General features: G+C 38.4%; 1 protein-coding gene across 7 annotated transcripts in view; it reads right to left on the bottom strand.

Annotated features, from left to right (window-relative positions):
- Nucleotides 1–430: 430 nt before the first annotated feature.
- The window catches only part of LOC149815517 (Peptidase S24/S26A/S26B/S26C family protein), a 34323-nt gene continuing 8410 nt past the window's right edge, over nucleotides 431–26343 (bottom strand). The window contains exons 4-6 of one of the 7 annotated variants that reach the window (XM_089989211.1): nucleotides 2216–2280; nucleotides 1484–1563; nucleotides 431–1006 (exon numbers count right to left, since the gene is read on the bottom strand). In XM_089989211.1, coding sequence (XP_089845337.1) covers nucleotides 2236–2280 — 45 coding nt within the window. In that variant the 3' untranslated portion in view covers nucleotides 431–1006; nucleotides 1484–1563; nucleotides 2216–2235. Of the gene's footprint in view, nucleotides 1007–1483; nucleotides 1564–1845; nucleotides 1945–2215; nucleotides 2281–26343 lie in introns of those variants that run through there. The other 6 variants (XM_089989212.1, XM_089989216.1, XM_089989213.1 and 3 more) reach the window with 6 other exon arrangements.

Genomic DNA, 26343 nt, shown 5'->3' with positions numbered 1-26343 from the left:
CCTATCTCACCTAGTTGATCAGGCAGTATCTCAACTCCGCTTTCAACTCGAGAGTACACTCAACTTCGGCCTTGCAGCAAAGAACATACATCCGTATGTTTCGAAATTGCGACTTTCCATCAACCTAGTGATGTTCACGAGTCACCCCTAACAGATGAGCCGTGCATTCATGTATACGGTAAATATTTCATACTAATGATGGTACCAAACTTGAGCAAAAATCAGTTTCCTTTTTCTTTTATTTTGTTGGATTTTTTCTAACTGTCAGACCCCTACAGATGCAACTACATGTTTTGTTTAGTAAGAAATGGATTTTCAATAATGTGACTGTGACATGTAAATAGGTTTTTCAAGGGCTTCAAAAATGAATGACCACAATGTACCAATTTATAACTTCCAAAGGTAGAAAACACAATCCAAGTTCAATCTTAGCTAGTAAACCAAGTTTCATTAGCATGAAAGAAACATGTAGCTTCACGCTTGCAAGACGAGGTTCTTAAAGTTTCCAAGGTCTTCAGGCACATGTATCAACAAATCAAATTTGATTTGGAGTCATATGAATCAGAATCACAAGAGGCCTGAATCAGAAAACTCACTCACATTTGCCTTTGCAAATGAGAGTCAGTTTCTCGTGGCCCATTTTCTGATGTTTGGTTAGCTGTACCAATGAGATTCATTCTTCCACTTGCATGAGCGTCTGAATCTCATGAGACGTTACCAAACATGCAAGTTCTCTTGAACTCTATCTCTCTACAATTTGTGCGTGTGTATAACACTCAAGAAACAAAAGGTGAAGGCTTCCCAAGTGACAAACAACTAGGTAAAATCCAATTACGTGAGCTACAATTACAGACAGACATCAAGAGACAAGTTATTACATGAAGTTGGAATCGTTCAGAAGCAGAGAAGCAACCAACATGCAGCGGGTCTCCAACCTGGGAAACAGTTTAAATATCAGTGGCCTCTGGTGCGGACCAATGAGAAAAAAATGCAGCAGCACAAACACCTGATAAAAAATAATGACTATCAATGAACAATTTCAAATCTTATTTTGCTGGATTCAATACAGAAAATTGGAATTTAATCAATCGCCATGCTAGCCTTAAACCAATCTCACGAATGACTATGAGGAACTTGTAAAACGTCAATGCATAGACTCAGTTCAACTAAACATCACCCTGGAACTGATAAGCTTGCAGATTTCAAGCTTTATTGACATAAAGGAACAGTACCTAACTCGAGACTTGAATAAGTTAAAACACTCTAGTTAGTTGGCCTAGACATATTGGGACCAACTCAACTAACTTGGGTGTAGCTCAGCATGAACCAATGCTGCTTAAGTACAGTATGATAACTAAACACCTAGGTTCCTTCCAGGAAAACAAAAAAAAGGTAACTAAATCCATAGGGATAGGCTAAACCAGACCCCAATGAGATCACTTTTCTTTTCCCTTTTTCTTCTTTATGAGCTGAAACAACTAACCTAATTGAAGGCAATCCACAGAAACTAGCCAAAAGTCCCTTAAACTTTTCCCCTTGTTCTTAACTCAACTGCTGAGCAATCTGGAACAAGAATGGACCACATTAAGATAATGTAAAGCACAAAAATAATTCACAATTATACAAACCAATAACATCGGCACACTGATTTTTCCATAAATAAGAATACTTCGGAAACAATTAGTGATAATTTACACGAAGAACTGCTGCAAATCCAATCACATCGGCACTCTAATTTTCTCATAAAAGAGTACTGTAAAAATATACTGATTATTTGGAGGAAGATTGACTCAAAAAAAGGACCAAGAATGTCCGCGACACCTGACTTACCAAGTAGGATTAAATAACCACTGGATTCAGGTGAGCAAAACTCTGGCATATTCAGGATCAGAAACTTCGAATGCAAGCAATTTGGATCTAGAATTAAATTTAGTATGCCCCTTCCTGAGCCACCAAACAATTTTGATCTAGAATTCAGAGTTGGCATCTTTTATATTTTCTGTGCAAGCATGTGCCTGCTAGGGTTAGAAAAACTACCACCAAACAATCAAATCATGAAAATGTAACGACGCAAAAAGTAGTTAGACTTATATCAAAACTTAACATTACATTTTTATATGTTTTAGAATTGCCATGCTTCTCTCTCTCATCACAAATCTCAAGCAACATATAATGGTCAGGAAAAAAATGACAGCAAAAACTGTCAAAGCATTACCCTTGTAGATATGATCCTCACTAATCTCCTTCCCCCAATGATCCAAAGCCTTCAATTGGCCATACCTAAATGAACCAGAAGAAGATAAACATAAATCACTATTTTCTGAAGTGTGACAGGACACCAAAACTTATCAAAACAAATGATCATGCACAATATATATATAGGGTAAATATTGGCTACTAATGAAGGTACGGAACTAATGAGCTAGAAATCATAGGTGCAAGTTGTATCGACTCAATCTAACTACATAGATGTGTTCAGCATGGTTTGTTTGCTAAGGATCAAGCCTTGGATCGTGCTTCTCTGATATAAAAGTGTGATCTTTTGAGTCATGAAATTTTGGCACATTGTGGGCCATTGATTTTTTGACCCCTTTAAAAACCTAATTACTTGTCATAATCACATGATTCAAAACAAGTTTCCTACTAAACAAACCATGTAGATCACATCCATAACATTTGATCTACAAAAAAAATGAAATTTTTTTATGAAAAGAGTGATTTCTACTCATTAGTAGCCAACATTAACCCATATATATACTTCCAAATAATGGTACAAGTTGATCATGCATAATTTGTATTCATATTATGTACACTTTATATGCATGATTAATTGTGAAAAGAGATTAATAACCCTGGTTTATCAACTTTTGGCAGGGCATTACTTAGTTTTCAAAAAGAGAAAAATTGCACAAAGTAAACCCAATTGAGTGGTTTTTGGAAATTTAATTTTTTTTTCTTACAACCTTTTTGAAAACTGGTGTCTTTTGAATTTATTAAAAATTGGTAGAGTTTTTAGAGGCTGTTGTCTCCTCTTGAGATTCACGTCAGCCTCTCTCTCTCTCTCTCTCTCTCTCTCTCTCGCTTCTTTCTCCCACTTCTTCTCTTCTTTCCTTTATTCATCGCCGACTTCTTCTACTTGGCTCGTCAGAGGGCAACGTGGCGCACGTGTGATCTCGGAGGACGACCACTCTTTTCTAACCCCTCCGTCGGAAGCGACTCCCAGGTATGCTTTTGCTCCCTCTTCTCTTTACGTTTACTCGTATAGATTAGATTTTTTTTTATTCCGTGAATGCATATAAATTCTGTTTTAGCATTGCATCTAGAATAATATGATTTCTGCATTTTTTTTTCTGCATCTAGATTAGAGAAAAATTCAATTCATTGCATCATATAGTAGTATATATTTTGTTTTTAGTTTAGTTGTTCTTTGAAGAGGGCATGCGGTCGCAGATCAATCTGCGTGAAGTCTGTACCAGATCTGCCATTGTTGACAGATCTGGTCAAGTTCCATTAAACAGACTTGCATGATCAGCGTGTTCACGCAGTTCCAACCAGAGTTACCGGAAGCGCCTAGGTAAAAGGGGAAGCGCGCTTCCCCGAAGCGCGCTTCGGAAGCGCGAAACGTCGCACTTCCGAAGCGTGAGGGGAAGCGTCCCCTTTTTTGGGAAGCACGCTTCCCTTTTATGGGAAACACGCTTCCCTTTTATGGGAAACGTGCTTCCCATTTATGGGAAACGCGCTTCCCCACGCTTCCCCATTTTTTCTATTTTTCGCTTCCGACTCGCTTCCTAGGTCGCTTCCGGTTCGCTTCCGAGACGGTTCGGAATTTTCTTCTAAGTAGTCCCACTCTTCCCCGCTTCCTAAATTTTTGAAAGTGTCTCGCTTCCCGCTCCCGCTTCCTCGACTGGTAACTCTGGTTCTAACCTGATCTGATATTTTTCTCAGGTCAGATCTGAATTTTTTTTTACCAAATCAGAGCTGCGTGTATTTGCAGAACTCAAACCACGCAGTCAATAGCTCGCAGGTCGGTCTGTCAGTGCAGACCCGATCTGCACAACCCCTCTTTTACATTGGGTTCGGGATCTGCAACCTCAATATACACCTGTTTGGATTGATTCAACATGCAGATCAGCGTGATCTGCTTGTTCTGATCTGCTCAGTCATCAGCATCAGCGTGACCAAACTTGCATTATCTTATCTCAGTCGGCGTGGCTACCTGCCACATTTTTTATCTCCCTATCATCAGCCTGCTCGGGTGCTCAGACTCGACCTGATTCGGACGGCCTGAATAACCAGACTGGGCCTGATCAGTCATTACAAACAGACCTGTGTGATCCAGCTATCACGCAGATCTGTATCATCAATTGGCTGCAGCAGTAAAAAGTGGTTGAAATTGAATTTTTTTTTTTAGACTTGCTGAAGGCACGTTGCTCGAACCTCTATCTGAACGCAAACAGCCAAGCCAATCTACATTAGTGTAATCGGATCACATCAGTATAGACCCATGACAGGTCGGGCCCAGCCAGCGTTCAAAGCCCACCACTAATTGTTGGCCCGCGTGTTCTCATTGTTCGCATGCAACCTGCATCCTCTGTTTTAATTTGTTTTCTTTAGTCTTTTGTTTAAATTACTACTTTATTGCATGATAGTTTAGAGTTTGATTTCTTTAGGAAGTAAGCATAGTTAAATTGCTATATATCTTTGGATTTAATTTTTGCTTATTGCAAAACTAACAGTAGTTATAGTGGAAAATGTAGTTGGTGCGTGTGTTTTGATTTGTGTATTTAGTGTGTTTTGCTCCCAGAATGATTTTCTTTTTTGGTTCATATCGCCGACCCCAATTGTTTTGGGATGAAGGCGTAGTTGTTGTTGTTGTGGTTGTGTGTTTTGCAGGTGGGTTCACGTGTGCGAATAGAGTGCCATTGCCAGGGTCGTGCCCGTGCGAAGCAAAAGAAGGCTAGACCGCGAAAGAAGAGAGCCCTACAGATTTTTGTTTTTTTCTTTATTTTTAAATGTTTTTGGAGCCTCTGGCCATTTAATTGGGTTGTAATAATTTTTAATTTATGCTCGAACTATTGTAATAGGGTAGAATGCTTTGTTTTCTTAAGGCAATAAAATTTTGTTATTGTGTAGAGTACGAAGGTTTTTAAACATGTTCTCTGTGTTCAACCCGGACTTCCCCACTAGTGTGAACCGAAAATTTAAGATTTGATGCACGGTTTACATAACTATTTTTACTGAAAAATATCTTTTAAAATACTTCTAAGAAAAGTTGCATCAAATTTTTGTCGTCGTTGCCGGGGAACGACGATTTAAAACTGAGTATTCACTTTATTGCCTTTTTCACGTATATTTAGGATTGTTAGTTTGCTTTTGCATTTTTAATAGGATTGCTTAGTTTAATTTCCTGTTGATATCTAGGACTGCTTAGCTTGTTTTTGCTTATTATTTAGGACTATTAGAACCACGTTGAGTGCAAAACATAAATCTAGTTTACTCTTTTTCTACACGGCCCACCTATTAGGGTACCATCTTAGGTGACTGCGCATGTAGTTTGCATTCAAGTTTTATATCTGCACTGAGTGGTGGTTGTTTATTTCCATCTTTATTTTTCTGCTTTACTTGCTTCGTGGTATGGTTTGATTGTGATTGCACGCTAGTATAGATAGAAAACCATTTTTTTAGGATGTTTGCTATACCGGGTCTAACTGCGGTATATGCAAGGGCGACGCTCCCAAGATCCCTAGCTCCAAACCGCGCTTCTCAGTCCGGAACAATTGTTTAGGAGCCACTCGCCACAAGCTAGAGCAATGGGTGAGGAGGTCCGAACATGCCCACTTAAGAAGTACTTCATCCCCAATGAGTACACCCTATCCTCTTGCATCACAAGACCGGATGTAAGGGCAAACACCCTTGAGATCAAGGCCAGCATTATTCAAATGCTTCCATCTTTCTATGGCATTAGTAATGAGGATCCTTATCGCTACCTTGATGAATTCCTAGAAATTTGTTTAACTGTGCGAATCTATAACCTTGGCGATGATGCCTTAAGATTTACGCTCTTTCCTTTCTCTTTATAAAATAAGGCGAAACATTGGTTGAAGTCCATTGACTCGATTCAAATTACCACATGGGAACAACTTCAAAAAGAATTTTTAAAGAAATACTTTTCCATTAGTAAAACGAATCATTACAGGAAAGCAATCATTAGCTTCTTACAATTGGAAGGAGAGCAATTTCATGAAACATAGAAAAGGCTCAAGGACCTCTTGAGAAGATGCCCTCACCATCAAGTACCTAAATGACAGTTGGTGCAATACTTTTATGACGGTCTTACTGAGAAGAACCATCAAATGGTGGATGTTGCTTGTGAGGGCACATTCATGCTAAAAAACGAAGATGAAGTATGGTCGCTTTTTGAAACACTGAGCGATAACTATATGTACCATGCCTCATCTTCGAAGTTTGATAGGACCACCTCCGATCCAAGTGGTCCTAGAAAGGGAGGTATCTTAGAAGTTGGGTTTAATTAAGAGTTGCAAATCAAAGTGGACCAATTGGCTAGAAAAATGGACCAATTGTTAGCATGCCCAAGTATAATAAAACAAGTGAGTCAAGTGTGAAGTTATGTGCTAGCCCTGCATACTATATCACTGACTGTCCGGAAGCACCTCACTATCCTGAGTTTGTTCAAGAACAAGTGAACCTCGCCTAAGGTTTCGCTAGACCGATGTATGACCCATATGCATCTACTTGTAATTCGGGTTGGCGAAACCACTCCACCTTTGCGTGGAGAAATCCACAGCAACAACCCCCTGCCCCTTCTCAAACCCAAGTCAGACTAGGTGGCTATCAATCAAGCTACCAGAGACCTAGTTTCCCTCAGGCTCAACCCTTGTTTAGTCAACTTTAGTCCCAAGAGCCTACTTCTACCAAACCTTCGAGGATAAAATGTTTCAGGCTTTTACAGACATTAAAGCAAACCTGAATTGTCATACCCAGTCCATAGAAAAGTTAGACACACAAATGGGACAGCTTGTCGAAGCTCTAAGCAGGCAGATCGAGAGGACACTGCCTAGCTAACCCATGGTCAACCCTAAGGAAAAGGAACTGATTCATGGCCTACATATAACTGACTTACACCACGAGCAGGTTAAGGTTATCACTACCCTTAGGAGTGAAAAGGAATTTCATGGTATCACAGAAACGACTGAAGGGTTTCAGAGACAAAAGAGTAATCGGTCGGTCCCCTTAGATTTACCCCAGGAAAGTGGGAGGGCTTCACAACTTGAGCCTTCTAGATCGTATATACCCAAAGCCTCATTTCCTGAGGCGCTTGAAAAGCCAAAATTTTTTGACAAGAAGGGGTTAAAAATGCAAGAGATGCTTGAAATATTCAAGCATATACAAATAAACCTCCCCCTGTTAAATGTCATCCAACAAGTGCATGCATATGTAATGTTTCTTAAAGAACTTTGCATGCAGAAAAGAAAATCAAGATCTCTTCCCAAGAAGATCTTCTTGACTAAGCAAGTGAGCTCAGTGTTTCAGCACCGAGCTCCACCTAAACTCAAGGATCCTGGGGCACCGATCATCTCTTGTATTATAGGGAACATAACCATCGAGCGTGCTTTGCTCAATCTTGGGGTCAATGTAAATATATTGTCGGGTTCCCTGTATGACACTTTTGGGATTGGGGACATAAAACGCACCTTGACCACGCTACAATTGGCTAACATGTCTACCAAGGTTCCTCAGAGAATATTGGAGGATGTGTTAGTCAAGGTTGAGGATTTTTATTTTCCTGTTGATTTTCTTGTTCTGGATATAGAAGGCACTGATGTCGTTCACCAGACCCCTATAATTTTAGGCAGACCATTCTTGGCCGCTGCCAATGCTTGTATTAATTGTCATACTGAAGCGATGGATGTCTCATTTGGTAACAAGAAAATGCGATTAAACATCTTTGATACTGCAATGAGAACGACAGAAAATTATGAATGTTTCCATGTGGATGACACTAATCTTCAATGGGAGCAATCTGATCCACTACATTTGGAAATTTGCATGGATGACTTTTCGGTTTATAGCTCATTATCTAATAATGGTCCCCACATGTTTCAAAAAGATCTTCAAAAATGTGTAGAGTCTAATCTCGTTCATAGCTGAGAAAAGAGTCATTTCATGGTCCAGAGCGGTAAAGTTTTAGGACACATAGTGGACAGGGCAAAGGATGAAACTATATATATTAGACCTCCCGATTGAGTATGACCTTGAGTTCATTGATCTCATAAACGATAAAAGGTAAATAGAGATTCATCTGACTGAAGACGTAAAACTTAGCGCTTTTTGAGAGGCAACCCATACTGTTGTAATTTTAGTAACCAAGTAGTTTTTCTGCTTCTTTATTTTTTTCCTTTTTGTTTTATGAGCATGAATAGATCATGTATATAGTTAATTTCTTGGATATTGTTTATGAGTTACAAGTGACAGGACCTCAAGTGATATCTATCATTTCTCTCGTGTTTCTTTTATTCCCTAGTGTGCATTCATTCAGTTGCATATAAGCATGGGAAAGTGTCACTGAGGACAGTGTCATTCAAGCATGGGAGAGGGTAAAGTTTGCACCCAATTTTTTGTTCTGGCCATATATGTTCTAATAAAAACTCATAAGAATTAGGCTTGTAAGGAATAAGTGTAAGCATATATGAATGTGTTACATAATTTGACATTTTAGAGCATTTTTAAGCCCCACGAAAAAAAAATTCTGAAACCAATCTAGAAAGAGTAATTATTTATGTGGATTTCAAAGAAAGGATGGTAGATGAATGTTAGTATTTATTTTGAATTACGAATATGAATATGCACAGCTTTATTTTTTGAAAAACTAAGCAAATGAAAAATATAAAAAAAATAAGAGCTTAAAAGTGTTTAGTTGTTTGATGTATTGATTGTTCCACAATAGCTGGGCTCAGACACAAGTTAAAGTATTTGATTCCCATGTTGAAAAGGATAACAAAAGAGATTATTTTTTTGTCTAGTTGATATTTGTGGCCTATTTGGTTCAAGCAAGTAGGGTCAGAGGGGTGTTTACACCTAGTGTCCTAAAGTCATCTGGTTTGGGAGCCACTGGCCCGTTACATGGACTTGATAGAGAGCCTAAGAGATGTTGACATTACGCATGACAAGAAGAAAACTATATCTAAAACTATGAAAATTTAAGGTCTAGTGACTCAAGCAATTAAGTCCGAGGGATACTCTGTATCTGGTGCCATAAGGTCATCTGGACTGGGAGTCACTGACTCAAAGCTCGTTACACGAATCACAAAAACCTGAAAATGGACATAGTGCTCAACTAAAAAAGTGAAAGTGTGAAAAGTTGAAAAAGAAAAAAAAGAAAAAAATAATCACAACAGCTTATTGAAAAAAAAAAACCATTGCCTAGAAAGAATCATAAAAAATTGTGTAGAAAACATACAACAACAACAACTACACCTTCATCCCAAAACAATTGGGGTCGGCGATATGAACCAAAAAAGAAAATCATTCTGGGTCTTCCACATGAATCCTTCTCCTCAAATCATTTTTATCCAATGCCATGTCCTCGGTGAGGTTAAAAGCATTCATATCCTTTCCTATCATCTCCATCCATGTCTTCCTAGGCCTACCCCGACCTCTTTTAACTAATATACTTTCCCATTTCTCCATCCTTCTAACTGGAGCATCATTAGGCTTTCGCCGAATATGTCCAAACCACCGTAAACGATTCTCTATCATCTTATTTTTAATGGGTGCAACGCCTACCTTCTTACGTATCTCCTTGTTCTGAATCTTATATTTTATTGTATTTCCACACATCCATCTAAGCATACGCATCTCAGCGACACTCATTTTTTGAATATGATGTCTCTTGGCAGCCCAACATTCCGTACCATATAGTAAAGCGGGTCTAATAGTCGTCCTATAAAACTTTCTCTTCAACCGCAATGTCATATTCTATGATCGCACAACACTCCAGTTGCACTTTTTCATTTCATCCACCCAACCTTTATCCTATGATTTACATCACCTTACCGGCAAAACACAAAAACAAAAAAACAAAAACTACATGAAACAATTCCTAAAATGAAGGTTAGTTATAACGAGAAAAGAAACAAGAATAAAAACTTAACTAAATCTAAGCTTAGTAACTAAAATATAACTAATAGATTCTAACTAACTACTTGCAACGAATATCAAATAAATCTAACCATGCTTGAATGACACGCAGTTTCAAAAAGATCTTCAAAAATGTGTAGAGTCTAATCTCGTTCATAGCTGAGAAAAGAGTCATTTGATGGTCCAGAGCGATAAAGTTTTAGGACACATAGTGGACAGGGCAAAGGATGAAACTATATATCTTAGACCTCCCGATTGAGTATGACCTTGAGTTCATTGATCTCATAGACGATAAAAGGTAAATAGAGATTCATCTGACTGAAGACGTAAAACTTAGCGTTTTTTGAGAGGCAACCCATACTGTTGTAATTTTAGTAACCAAGTAGTTTTTCTGCTTCTTTATTGTTTTTTTTTTTATGAGCATGAATAGATCATGTATATAGTTCATTTCTTGGATATTGTTTATGAGTTACAAGTGATAGGACCTCAATTGATGTCTATCATTTCTCTCGTGTTTCTTTTATTCCCTAGTGTGCATTCATTCAATTGCATATAAGCATGGGGGAGTGTCACTGAGGATAGTGTCATTCAAGCATGGGAGAGGGTAAAGTTTGCAATGAATAAGCAATGACACAAGTGTACTTGATTTTCTGAGAATAAATCATAGATAATTGTAATTGTGTAGAAAACATATAAGGATAAATAAGCAATGACACAAGTGTACTTGATTTTCTGAGAATAAATCATAGATAATTGTAATTTTTAGAAAAGTAAAGGAAAAGGTTTTTCTTCTATGGTCGCATGTGAAAACTCTAAATATGTTGTAGAAGTGTAATTTCATGAAATATTTGTTAGACGAATTTCTTAGCTGCCTAATATTTTTTGAATTTGAACTTTGATATATACATGATAGAGATATTTGTGGGTAGCATCACTGCAAACCCTCACGAGACCTTACTCGTCCACTGGGGTAACCTAGGAGTTTAAAAGGCTTGTTGCATATGCTAAATGCAACTGTGATTCCTACGAAAGTGAGTTAAGTTTTGATTTGCATGTTTTGTTTTGTTTTTGTTAAGGGTAGTTTGCTCGAGGAGGGGGAATTTGATCATGCATAATTTGTATTTATATTATATACACTTTATGTGCATGATTAATTGCGAAAAGAGATTAATAACCCTAGTTTATCAACTTTTGGCAGGGCATTACTTAGTTTTCAAAAAGAGAAAAATTGCACAAAGTAAACCCACTTGAGTGGTTTTTGGAAATTTAATTTTTTTTCTAACAGCCTTTTTTAAAAAAGTTTTTGAAAATAGGTGTCTTTTGAATTTATTAAAAATTGGTAGAGTTTTTAAAAAAAATTCTTAAAAACACTAACCCTAATTTTTCTTTTAAATAATAAAGATTTAGAGGAGGCCGATGTCTCCTCTTGGGATTCACGTCAACTCTCTCTCTCTCTCTCTCTCTCTCTCTCTCTCTCTCTCTCTCTCTCTCTTCTCTTCTCTTCTTTCCTTTATTCATCGATGACTTCTTCTACTTGGCTCGTCAGAGGGCAACGTGGTGCACGTGCGATCTCGGAGGACGACCACTCTTTTCTAACCCCTCCTTCGGAAGCGACTCCCAAGTATGCTTCTTCTCCCTCTTGTCTTTGCGTTTACTCATATAGATTAGATTTTTTTTTATTCCTTGAATGCATATAAATTCTGTTTTAGCATTGCATCTAGAATAATATGATTTCAGCATTTTTTTTTCTGCATCTAGATTAGAGAAAAATTTAATTCATTGCATCATATAGTAGTGTATATTTTGTTTTTAGTTTAGTTGCTCTTTGAAGAGGGCACGCAGTCACAGATCAATCTGCGTGAAGTCTGTACCAGATCTGCCATTGTTGACAGATCTGGTCCAGTTGAATTAAACAGACTTGCATGATCATGTTCACATAGTTCCAGACTGATCTGATATTTTTCTCAGGTCAAATCTGAATTTTTTTTTACCAAATCAGAGCTGCATGGATTTGCAGAACTCGGCCCACGCAGTCAATAGCTCGCAGGTTGGTCTATCAATGCAGATCCAATCTGTGCAACCCCTCTTTTACATTGGGTTCGGGTTCGGCAACCTCGATCTGCACTTGTTTGGATTGATTCAACATGCAGATCAGCGTGATCTGATTCTGATCTGCTCGGTCATCAGCATCAGCATGACCAGACTTGCATTATCTTCTCTCGGTCAGCGTGGCTGCCTGCCATATATTTTTTATCCGCCTATCATCAGCTTCCTCGGGTGATCACACTCGACCTGAATAACCAGGCTGGACCTGATCAGTCATTGCAAACAGACCTGCGTGATCTAGCTCTCACGTAGATCTGTATGATCAATTGGCTGCAGTAGTAAAAAGTGGCTGAATTTGATTTTTTTTTTTAGACTTGCGGAAGGCACGCTGCTCGGACCTCTGTATGAACCAGTGTTATTAAAAATGCGCCTCAAGGCGCAAAAAGCGCGTCACGCCTCAAGGCGAGGGGCTTCATGCCTTGAGGCGCATGGGTAAAGCGCAAAACCTATGAGGCGCGTGCGCCTCATAGGTCTTGAGGCACACGCCTCAGAATGAGGCGTACACGCCTCAATTGATTTGGTCAAATGAGGGTCAAAACCCTCATTCGACCAAAAACTAGGGCTTAAACAAAGCCCTACCGACTCTTTTATGTTATTCTTTTACTTTTTTTCTCACCCTATCGCTGTTTTTTTCTCACGACCTTCTCTCCCTCACGGCAGCCTTCTCTCCCTCACGACAGAGCATTCTCTCTTGTGGTGGAGACCAAAAACAGGTACGGGTTTTCTTTTCTCTCTCGTTCTCCTCTTCTTCTTCTTCTTATCTCTTCTCTCCTGTCTCACGTGATACAACATTCTCTCTCTCTCGTGATATAGTCGCCCCTCTCTCTTTTTCATTTTTGCTTTTTTCTCAACCCTGTATCTGTTTTTACCCATCTTTGTACAGTTTAATGTTGTATCACGTGAGAAACTTGAGAAACTTTCTCAACTCGCAGCCAATGGGGGAGCCAGAAGTTTTTCGTTCGGTGGGCAGACTTCGGGCCTCGGGGACAATGCTATGGTCTTGAAGGACGATCCATTTATTCGGACCAGTGACGGAGCCAGAATTTTTTTGCTGGAGGAACAATCGTTTGTGGAGAGATAAAACTTAAATAAGCCTTTGAATTAAAATAACAATTATTACAAATACAAACAATTAAATTTATGAACATAATAAGATAAAACCTTAAATTGTACTTTTAAACTAAAATAAAGATTGTTCACTTAAGAAATACAAACAACTAAATTCATGAAAATTTTACAATTGGCATTTTCTATTTTTCATATTTTGAAAACAATTCATAATTGCATCATCACTGATGGTATCAAATGTCTCCTTCTCTATGTAAGTAACCAAAGCATCATTGATCCATTCATCTCCCATTCTATTACGTAGACGACTTTTGATATTGTTCATATCTGAAAATGCTCTTTCAACACTTGTTGTTGCAATTGGAAAAGTTAATGCCAACGTAATCAATAGATACACATGAGAAAATACAATGTGCTTTTGAGTTGCTTCCATCATCTCTGCTAGTTCTGCTAAAGATTTTAAACTTGAAAATTGATCACTGTTTCGCATTTCTGCAATATATATATCCAATTGATTTTCAAGTCTAATTATGTTTACTCTAGAAAAGTCCTTAGGGTAAAGCTCAGCAAGAGGAATCAATTTATCTTTATCAAAAGCAGAAAAAGAATTCTTTGGACTCAAGCATGCCATTGAAATGAGGAGCTTTGTATTTGCTTCAGTGAAACGATCATTCAACTCTTGAAGTTGCAAATCAATAATAGCATAAAACACATCAATACGATAATGATGCAATGTGGTGATCTTTTCAACCTTATGTCTTGGTCGTCCTTGAGATGTATATGAGTCCTCTAGATCAGGAATCAGAATATCAAATCTCTTACAAAATATGGACACTTTGTTTATGAGAGAGTCTCATCCATTGTCTCTCAGACCTTGAAGGCACTGTTTTGATATAGTGACTAAACTCATAGCATTCACAATGTCTTGATCTTTTCGCTGAAGTGCTTGTGAAAGATCATCAGTTATTCCCAAAACTTTACACATCAAATGTAAGCAAAAAACAAATTCAAAATCTTGCAACTGATGATATAAAATAATTGCATCTGAACTTTTTCCTGAATATGTATCTTCTGCAATGAAATCTAACACTTGAATAACAGAAGAATACATACTGAGTAAATTAACCAAAGCATCGTAATGAGTATTAGAATGTGAAATATAGATTGGATATGGATCCGATAAAGGATCCATATCCATTCACAAGTTTTGCTTTAGTTGTATTATAATGTAACATGTGTTACTAACAAGGGGCACTTTTGTCCTTGTAAAAAAATCATTGTAACCCTATTAAGACTAATGAAACACTAGTGCAGCAATAAGATAGATTGACTGCCGATTTCTGAAACCTCTTCTCTTCACCTCCTTTTCTCACACTTTCTGCAGATCACGTCAGTTTATTAGCAGATTTATCATGGTATCAAAGCAGTGTTAATCCTGTGGGTGATGAATACATAAAGCTTGTGCCTGGTCAACGTGAAAAAGTTGGCAGTTCGTAGATCTGAAAGCAGGCAGATCACGTGCCTGGTCAGCGTGAACAGCTCCCTGACAGATCTGAAAATCGCAGATCTGAAACCTCCTCTCTTCTATTTCACAGAGCCCCTTTTCAGCGTGAACAGTCTTCCAAATCACGTGCCTGCCTGGTCATTCCTTTTAGCGTGAAAGTTGGTAGGTCACGCAACCTTGGTTTTCCTCCTTTTTTCTCTGTTATTTACATTTCTTTAAATGTCAATCTGTTTCTTTTCTTCCATTGTCTTGCAAATCTGAAATACTTTCAGAAAATATCCCTTTTAGCGTGAAAGTTGGTAGGTCACGCAACCTTTGTTTTTCCTCCTTTTCTCTCTATTATTTATATTTCTTTAAATGTCAATCTGTTTCTTTTCTTCCATTACCTTGTAAATCTGAAATACTTTCAGATTTATAATCTTTGCTTATCCTTCTTTTCTCATTGTCGCAAATCTGAAAGTGGCGACAGATCTGCCATCAGTTCTTTCTCCTATTTCTAAAGATCATTGTCTGATTTAAGCCTCTTCTATTCCTCGCAGATCTGAAATCCCTTCAGATCTGCTATTCTATCTTTGTCCTTCGGCACTTTCAGCCCCATAAAGCCAAGTTCAATACTGCTGCCATTCTCAAATCCATTTGCTTCGACCTATTTTTTTTCATTTATCTTAATTCTTTGTTAGCCTTTTATTCTATCAATGGATTCTTCAGGGAATTCAGGTCTCTCTTCCAGTTTCTTAGGGCAGTTAGTGTCAGAAAAGTTAACTACCAACAACTATTTGACTTGGAAGAGACAGATTGTCCCTTTCATTCGGAGTCAAGATCTTTCAAGTCACTTGGATGGATCGACTCCAATGCCTCCAGAATTTATCACAATCGAAGCCAAAGAGGATGGCGGATTGCCAAATATTATTCGCAACCCTGCTTTTGTTGTTTGGATGAAGCGTGATCAGGCACTCGTCGCATACATCACCTCCACATTGTCACAAGAAGTCTTGATTTCCATTCCTGATGATTGCACCTCTAAGGTTTTGTGGGATGCTTTAGCTCAGACCTACTCTCAGATATCAGAGGCTAAAGTGTTGTTTCTTAAACGTGAATTACAAATGTTAAAAAAGGGTGCAATGAGCATTATTGAATTCTTAAATCAAGTCAAAAGCATCACAGATCAATTAGCTATGGTTGGATATCCAGTCTCAGATAAAGAAAAGGTGCAGCAAACACTGAATGCCCTGGGATCAGAATATCATGTTCTTGTTACATCCTTATTATGCTTGCCTACGTTGCTCTCCTTTGAGGAATTACGCGCCAAACTTTTTCAGTATGAGATGACACTGAAAAGCATGTCTGAAGCTTCAACAGGACAATCATCTACGCATGAGGTTCTTGCCACAAGGGTGATAGCTGATCGCGCACGAGGAGGACGTGGCAGAGGCAAGGGAAATCCAATCCAGGGTGGACGTGGGATTCTACCTACACCAAATTCTAATGTCAATTTTTCAAAGAATGTTCCCACATGCTTTCAGTGCAACAAGCGAGGTCATATCAAGGCCAACTGTTGGTTCAACCCACAAAATCGAAATAGAATGCAAAACGCCAGAAATGTTGGTATATCAGAAACTGCAGGTACATTTCGAGTCAGTGAAGATGCTAAGGATCTCCTTCTATCTGCTATGGCCAATTTGAATCTGAAGCAAAATGATGATGGAATATGGTATGTTGACTCTGGGGCAGCAACCCATGTCACTGGTAATGCAGGTAAGTTCTTTACTCTGACTCCCTATTTTGGAAAATCTAATATTGTAACCGGAGATGGGACTCACCACCCTATTTCAAGCATAGGCAATGTCGTCATTCCTTTGTCTAAGTCATCTATTCTTTTATCTGATGTTGTTCATGCACCAAATATAAAGAAAAATATTGTATCTGTTTCCAAGCTTGTTGATTCTACCAAATCTTCTGTGGAATTTACTCCTACTTTTGTCTTTGTCAAGGATCTTCAAACGAAGGAGATGTTCGCTAAAGGAGAGCGACGTGGAGACATGTATGTCTTTAATGAAGATCCAGCCTCCAGTGTCCTGAAGCCCCAGTCTGATCTCGTCTCCAAAAGTGTCCTAAGTACATCCAAATGCAATAAGTCAGATCTCTGGCATTCTCGTCTTGGTCATTGTAGTCAAGTCTTTGTTGAAAAGTTTGTGTCCAATGGTCTTCTTTCGGAGTCTATTTCACCTTCATTGAGGAATAAAATATGTCCCAGTTGTCAGGTCTGCAAAAGTCATGTACTTCTTTTTCATCAAATAAATAAAAGAGCTTCTATACCCTTTGAGATAATATGTTCAGATGTTTGGGGCATAGCTCCTAATCCTTCCTCTTCTGGAAGTTTATTGACAGTTTCTCTCGTTTTACCTGGATATTCTTTATGAAACACAAATCAGAGGTCTTTTCCATTTTCCGTCACTTTCATGCCTATGTTAAAAATCAATTTTCTCAAAATATCCAAATTCTCCAATGTGATGGAGGTGGTGAGTATTCCTCCAAAGAATTTTTTAGATTTTCTCCAAGATACTGGGATGCATCGTAGAGTTTCTTGCCCGTACACTCCACAACAAAATGGAATTGCTGAACGTAAACACAGACATATTGTGGAAAGTGCAATGAGTATGATGCATGGAGTAACTTACCCATTAATCTTTGGACTGAAGCTTTTCACACTGTCACTCATGTGATAAACCGTCTTCCTATGCCTATTCTTGAAAATCAATCTCCCTATTATGTTCTCTTTGGTGCACATCCCGATTATAATGAGTTACGAGTTTTTGGATGCACATGTTATGTTCATATTGACAAATCCATGAGGACTAAATTCCAGGACAAAGCCTCTATATGCCAATTAGTAGGTTATGCAGATGAACACAAGGGTTACAGATGCTATGATCCTGCTAGTAAGAAGATTAGAATTTCCAGAAATGTTGTTTTTGATGAAAATAATTTTCTGGGAAAAGAAGCGGAGGTCAATCGTGAACCTACTGGTGCAGTTGATAATTGGTATGATCCATGGCTTAGTGTTGAACTTATTTCACATGCTGCCGAGCATATTATTCTGTCTCCTGAAAGCATACATGATGAGACAGTTTCAGATGATACATCACAAGCAGAGTGTCTGAGATACAAAGGAAATGTGTATACTAGGAGATCTAGAGAGCAAACGAATGTACCTGCTGAAGAACACATTGCATTGTCTAATGACAGAGAAGCACCAAGAAGATCAGGCAGGATAAGGCATCCTACTGAAAAATTGGTTAGTTATGACAATTTTTCTATGGACTTTCAGATTTTTCTATCCCAGATTGAAAAACATGATGAACCACTTGGTTTTCATCAAGCTATCCAATCCAACAAATGGATTGAAGCGATGAATGAGGAGATCGAGGCACTTCATGAGTGTCGAACATGGGAGATAGTTGGCTGTCCTCCAGACAAAAATGTTGTTGGTTCCAAATGGGTTTATAAAATTAAATATAAACCGGATGGTAGCATTGAACGGTACAAGGCGCGTCTTGTGGCCAAGGGTTTCACTCAAGAATATGGTCAGGATTATGATGAGACATTCAGCCCAGTGGTGAAAATGGGAACTATTCGCATTATACTTGGCCTGGCAATTGAACATGGGTGGATCCTCAGTCAGCTTGATGTTAAGAATGCATTCCTTCATGGGGACTTAAAGGAAGAGGTCTATATGGAGCAGCCTCAAGGTTATGCAGAGGGAAGCCCAAAAGAATATGTATGCAAGTTAACTAGAGCTTTGTATGGATTGAAGCAAGCTTCTAGGTCATGGTTTGAAAGCTTTTCCTTAGAAATCCATAAACATGGTTTCTTTCGCTCCCAACTTGACCATTCTCTGTTCATATATAGGAACGGTACCACTATAGTTTTCTTACTCATATATGTTGATGATATTGTTATCACTGGTAATGCTCCAGACCACATTCAGCAAATTAAAGTTCTATTGAGTATGCGGTTCAAAATGAAAGACCTTGGGGAGCTGAGATATTTTCTTGAAGTAGAGGTAGACAGACAAGGTGATAAAATGTCATTAACTCAACATAAATACACTTTTGATCTTCTGGCTAAAGCAGGAATGACAGATTACAAACCTCTACCCACACCCAGTGTTGCTAACCAAAGGCTCAGTATTTGTGATGGTGAGTTATATCCTGATGCAGTCAAGTATCGGAGTTTAGTAGGTATGCTACAATACCTTACATTCACTAGACCAGACATTGTGTATTCTGTCAATCAAGTATCTCAATTCATGCATGAACCAAAGACTGGTCACATGGATGTTGTCAAACGCATCCTTCGCTATCTAAAAGGAACGGTGGGTGATGGACTCACATATACTCAATGTTCATGGAAATCACCAAAACATGACATACTGGCCTATACAGATGCAGACTGGGCAGGAGATCCAGATGAGAGGAGGTCTGTTTCAGGATACTGTGTTTTCATTGGGAGAAATCTTGTTTCATGGAGTAGCAGAAAACAGAAGGCTGTGGCAAGATCTAGCACAGAGGCAGAGTCTAGATGTATGGCAGCTACCACAGCAGAAGTGACCTGGATTAGGCATCTTCTTATAGAGATGGGAGAGGATATCTCAAATTCGACACTTATGTGTGATAATAGAAGTGTTATACAAATTGCATTCAATCATGTTCATCACAGTCAGACTAAACATATTGAAATCGATCAACATTTCATCAGACAAAAGATAGCCGACAAAGAGATTGAACCAGTTTATGTGCCTTCAGAAGACCAAGTTGCCGATATGTTTACAAAAGGTCTTACAAGTCACCGCTTCTGGTATCTGAAGAACAAGTTGCACATGGTTTAGCAGATTTATCAATGAGAACCCCACCGAGTATCACCAGGTCGTTTGAAACTTATTTCTTGATTTAATCCTCGTCCTGTTTCAAGTTCACCCAATGCAAGTGCTTCAGCAATTCGCATAAATTCTGCTTCTCGAATAAGCTCAGATCTCTTGCATGAAATGGAAAAAAAAGTTGACAACCTACCTATTATATTGAAAAACACATCAAACAATGAATTTTTTTAGCAACACCAACTAATGTCAATTGAAGTTGATGTGCAAAACAATGAATATAATATGCAGATGCATTTTCATGTAATATAATACTTTTAAATCCATTAAACTCCCCTCTCATATTACTTGCTCCATCGTAACCCTGTCCACGCAAACTTGATATGCTTAATTATTCTTACAAAATGCTTCTTCAACTACTTGTTTGAGTGACATAGAACTTGTTTCAAGAACATGCACAAGAATAAGAAATCGCTCAACCACTCGACCTTTTTCATTAACAAATCGTAAAACAATGGCCATTTGTTCTTTAGTTGATACATCACGAGAATCATCAAGTAAAATAGAAAAAAAAAATATCTCCAAGTTCCATGATAATAGCATTTGTAGTTTGTATAGAAGCAGCCTTGACAATATCCTTTTGTATATCAGGAGATATCAATTTGTTATTTTCTAGAGCACTTTTCAATACAACTTTATTTATGTCATCATTGATCTTTGCAAATATCTTCAACAACTCAATAAAATTTCCTCTATTAAGAGATTCTTCAGCTTCATCATGTCCTTGAAATGTCAATCCTTGACTTAACAAGTATTTGATTGCATTAACAGTTGCCCAAAGGTGAAGTCTATATTCATCTTTCTGTCGAACACTTTGTTGATAAAGTATAGCATCAATATGTTGTTTTTGTTGCATCAAATTCTGACACTTCATTCGTGCTGAATTGTGAAAACTGCGAGAGCTTCCAACATGTTTATCAAACCTCTTCTTGTCTTTCCAGTTATCAAATCCTTCAGATACGAATGCCTCTACACTAATCTTCTCTATGCTTTTTGGCCTGAAAAGATAACACTGCAAACAATATGTTTTATGCTTACTTGTACTATATTTCAACAAATCCTTATACTCATCAATGAACCTTCGTTTTTGGTGGTTTAGTTGAAACGGATAATCTCGAGGTTGACAAGGACCTCGGATCATATATGCTCTACGAACATTATCTTGGATATTAGGATGATAACTAGAAATAGAAGGACGAAGTGCAGGGTCTGCAGGTAACTCTGATTCATTAATTTCTGTTCTGATTATTTTCTAACTTAGTTCTCCTTCTCGAGTTAGAGAAGATTAATCAAAGATTGATCTTTTCATTATAAACTTATCCATTCCTACGCAACGAAAAAAAATATGACAATGTTATATGAGCCAAATCTTATTGCAAAAAAGGATCGAGCAAAATGAAATGACAACAAGAACAAGAACAATAACAAGGTAGGGGGCGAAGTCCACTGTTGGCAATCAGAGGAGGCAGTGGAAGCAAAGCCCCTGCCGGACAGGGGGCAAAGCCCCCTGTCGAGAAGGACTCACATAGGCAAGGCGGGTGAAGCCCCCTGCCGGAAACACCAACAGAGGCAGGGGGGGCGCCCCCCCTGCCGGGAAAAAAGAGGCAAGGGACGGAACCCCTTGCCAGCAAACAACCACAAGGCAGGGCCAGGCCAAGGGGGCTTCACCCACCTGGCCTATGCGAGCCCTTCCCGAAGGTATGAAGAGAGACAAATTACATAAAATAACAGAGTAGTAGGATCATATGAAAAAATGATCCTCAATATAGGTGGAGTTTCTAGAATTGATGATGTAGTACAGGAACTATCGGTAGTGGATGCAAAGGCGACTGGCTTTGTTTTTTAGTTTAACTAATTATAAATGATTCCTGGAAGTAAGAATTAGGATCCAAAACATTCATATGAAGTAGAAGTTGGAATAAATAGTCGATCATAAAAATGTCTTGGAATGTAATGCTGCAAGGCAATTCCTAAAACAGGGTTGTCCCATATATTCTTACTCATTAATCAACATTTGGCTATCTTTTGGTTGAATCCTGATCCAATTATTTAACTTATACCCAGTAATTTTCTAGAGAAGTTTGTCAATCCACCTACAAACAACACAGCTCATGACTTTGCAAGATTAAGATCACTTAGTTTAGCATATAAAATGCAATTCTAGTACCAGTAATATTACAGATACGCAAATAACTTGCTTGAATAGTTAAGCATGACATGTAGAATATGCTCAAATTATGCTTCAATATGTACAAGAGTTTTTAGTTCTTTGTATAGAAAATAGTATGTCATGTTTAAAGTTCAGTTTCAATTTCAAATTCATTTTGCAATCAGAATAGTTATTATAATTGATCCTGCATCTGAAAAATACAGATGAAATTAGTGAAAATCAATACAGATAGAAATAACACATTCATATGATCATCATATAGCACATTCACTAGTATTGACATCAGTTGCAAAGATAAATTTCTGTGAAGAAAAAGATTACTGGAAGTTATTCATAGCATATATTTTCTACATTAATTTACAAAATTAAATTGCTAAGCACTAAATATAGGATATTCATGGTAACGTTAATCACAATTATATTGATATTCTTCAACCAAACAACATAGAAGGGGGGGGGGGGGGGGGGGCTCGCCCCCCGCCGAGAAACACAAGAAGGCAGAGGGCGAAGCCCCCTGCCGGGAAACATCAAGGAGGCAGGGGCAGAGCCCCCTGCCGGAAAACATAAGAGGGAAGGGGGGGGCTCGCCCCCCGCCGGGAAACAAGGGGTCCCAGGCCTCGACCCTCGCAGGGAAACACAAGAAGACAGGGGGTGACGGCGCCCCCTGCCGGGAAACATCAAGGAGGCAGGGGTCTCCACCGGTCCGCCCCCTACCGGAAAAACATCAAGGCTGAGTCGTCAGTGGCCGAGCGAGGGGGTAGGGAGGTTATCTGCGACAGTGCGACGGTCGGCGGCTAGTGATGGTCGCCGGCGAAAGAAATATGGCGAAGGAGGAGGGGCACCGACGAATGGGGTTCACCGAAGGGAGGTTGGCAGCACAGTCGCCGATGGCTGCAGAGCACAGAGGAGGAGAGTCGGCGAATGGGGTTGTCGGCAAATGGGGAACGCCGGAAAGGAGGGGCAGAACACAGAGGAGAGAGGAAAAGTGGTGAGGGTTTTACCCCTCACCCCTTTTGGCCTGCGTCTTTAAGACGCAGGCTCTAGACTCATCGAGAGCTCGGGTCCCGAGTCGACTCGGTTTCCCGAGTCCCAAGTCGACTCGGTTTCCTGAGTCACGAGTCGACTCGGTTTCAAATTCCAGGGTGGGCGACCGCCCACCCCTGGCTCCGCCACTGCTCGCAGCTTCACATTCATTTGTCCAGTTGAGAAACTTGAAATCACAGACGTGAGATATGAGGAAATTGAACTATGCTTTCTTTTCTCTGTCTATTGATTTAGAACGCATGTAACCAGATGCAAAATGGCACGTTATTTGACTCATTCTAGCAGTACATTATGTGTTTTCTATAGATCCAAACTCAAAGGCCAAAACCAATCCTTGGATCATGCTTATTATGTGCATTTTGTGCTTATTTTTCATGTGGTAAAGTTGACTACGACATGATATGTAGGGTCAAATTTGCATCTTTATCTTCTTACGGTCTTACAACCTATGTCACATGGGTGCGGGTGCGGGTGCGGGGGTGCGGTAAAAACTTGGGTGCGGGGGTGCAACATTTTTATTGTAATTACATTCTTTTTATTGGGGTTTGAACTTGCAACGTCCCAACACAACGACGGCAGCCCCCAAAAAAAAAATCTTTCAAGGGGCGCTGCCCCCCTACCACCCCCCGCCCGCTGACCGCGCAGTGGAACCCGCGCTGGGGGGAGCCCCCAGACCCCCTTACTGCAAGGGAAAAATCTTTGAATCTTTGCATTGTAACTATGCTTTTATTTCATAAAATTTGTTTATATTTAAATTAACCTTATGTATTCACATTCATTGAGGTCGGAGTTGCAACTTCAGTGCTCGCTACATATGTAATCAGGTAGGGTTTACTTAGCTTTGCCCATTATATGTTATCATTCACATTGAATCTTTGCCCATGATATGTTATTATTCACATTGAATACATTGTTAGTTTTTTCTATATTCTCCTTTTAGTGGCAAGTAATTCAAATTGGTTCCTAAATAAAAAAAATTAAACTAATAATTTTCTAGTTCTCACTGACTTCATGTGTTTGTGTTTTCACTAGTTTCAATTTATATATATTGATTTTTATTGAATATGAATCTATTTTTTTATTAATATAAATTTTGCTATATGTATTTTTGCAGTTGAACAATAGGAAAAGATGTAGGATGAAATCATGGAGTTAAAGTTCTAAATCCTACTAAAAATCTCAAACTCGTAGGACATGTAATTTGCAATTATTGTCATAAACAGACTACGGGAGGCATCTATAGGTTAAAGCATTACTTAGTTGACACAAAACATGGTGTAAGCATGTGAGAAGCAGTTCCACCTGATGTGAAAAGATTTTTTCAGAATCATCTAAAGGATCTGGATCAGAAACAAAAGAAACAAGAGGAAGAATAAAACAAGTTAGATATCGAGAGAAGTATTTATTTTGGATCATCGACCGTCGATAATGTGAATAAAGAAACCAGTGGATCATGTAGTGATGCAAAAAACAAGCACAGGTGGTCCTATGAACCTCTTTGTGAACCAAGAAGCACGACAAACCACAATAAACCAAGGTTTTAAAACCCGTGACTCGGAACTCGACTCGTTCTTTATTGACTCGTGACTCGGCGGGTCAACTCGGTGACTCGGACCGGGTTTTGTTAACTTTTGATTTTAAAAGAAAAGCAATATATAATTTGTCTGAAACCATGTTTTTGAGTAAACATAGTCTCCAAACGTCTGTAAGAATATAAAAACAACTGCAAAGAGCTATAGAGGTTTGCTTGAATAATTGAATTTGATATCTATACAAGCACTTTGACTAATTCATGACTTGAATTAGAGGATTTGGTCACCATGAGTTCAGTCTGCTACTACCTAAGGTTCCTAAAATGACCAATCATATATGCTAGCTTGTTTTAAAAGTTTTAATTCCCTCTCTAACAAATCCATAAATGTAAAACAGGGATATATGTGCATATTGAAAGTTTACAGAGTGCCCAATATCAACATAAATAAGCAATTTTCTCATGTATAAAACTATGCAGGAAATATATTAATGGCACAACTATAAAAAGACTACTAATATTTGAATATGTGCAATGCTTGTTCACATAACAAATGGATGATGAAACCTAAATGTGACTTCCCATAGGCACAGTTGACCCTCCATATATAGTGAGAATTATTTCTTTAAAATATTTTGCTAGAATAAGTTGATAACACAAGGTGAACAGTAGTTCGAACAACATAGCGATTTTATTCTATGGATTTAAATGTTTTTTTATCTTTAAATGATTTTTATTTTCTTTTTTATACAAAATATGGGGGTAACCCTTGTTAAAATATATGTAATTATATATTTCGAAACTGTAATTTGAAACTCAAAAAACAAATTTCAAACATCCCAAAACTTGCCCGAGTCAGGCCGAGTCAAGCCGAGTCAGGTCGAGTCAAGCCCGAGTTTTGGCAAACCGAGTTTGCCTTGCCGGGTTGACTCGCTGGAGGGGCGAGCCGAGCCAAGTCAGCCGAGTCAACGATTTGACTCGGCGAGTTTTAAAACACTGCAATAAACACTCTTTCAAAAGAGATGAAAGAAAAAATGTATGTCGTGCCATTAGTAAATTTTTTTATGCAAATGCCTTATCATTTAATCTTTACAATAGTTCATATTTTGGTGCAATGGTAGAAGCTATTGCAAATTATGGGCGAGGATTCAAACCACCTTCTTATCACGAGATCAGAACGTGGATTTTGAAGGACGAAGTTGATTGTACTCACGAATTTTTAAAAGAGTTCAAAAAGGAATGGCCAAAGGTTGGTTGCAGCATTATGGCAGATGGTTGGACAGATGGAAAAAGAAGAAAATTAATTTTCTTGTGAACAGCTCATCTGGGACAGTATTTTTGAAGTCCGTTGACATCAACGACATAGAAAAAACTGGTGCAAATTTGTGTAAGTTGTTTGAAGTTGTTAAAGAAGTCGATGAAAGTAATGTGGTGCAATTCATTACAGATAATGCACCAAATTATGTGGCAACTGAGAATATGTTAACAACAGGGAAAACATGTTTTTGGACACCATGTGCAGCGCATTGCTTGGATCTTATGTTAGAAGATATTGGAAATATATCGATTTTTAAAGATACAGTGGAAAAGGCAAAAAAAATTACAAGATACATTTATAGTCATGCATGGGTATTAAATTTAATGAAAAAGTTCACAAAGAAGAAAGAGCTTCTACATCCTGCCGTCACTCGTTTTGCCACAACATATCTCATACTTCATAGTATTGGATGTTATAAAAAAGAGTTAAAGTCGATGTTCTTATCTTCAAATTTTAGATCATCTAATTACTATAAGAAATCTGATGCTAAAAACATTTCTTATATTGT

Source organism: Nuphar pumila, chromosome 15, assembly GCF_984573655.1.
Source record: "Nuphar pumila chromosome 15, dmNupPumi1.hap1.1, whole genome shotgun sequence".
NCBI classification, from domain to species: domain Eukaryota; kingdom Viridiplantae; phylum Streptophyta; class Magnoliopsida; order Nymphaeales; family Nymphaeaceae; genus Nuphar; species Nuphar pumila.
This window is presented reverse-complemented; position numbering and strand designations above follow the sequence as displayed.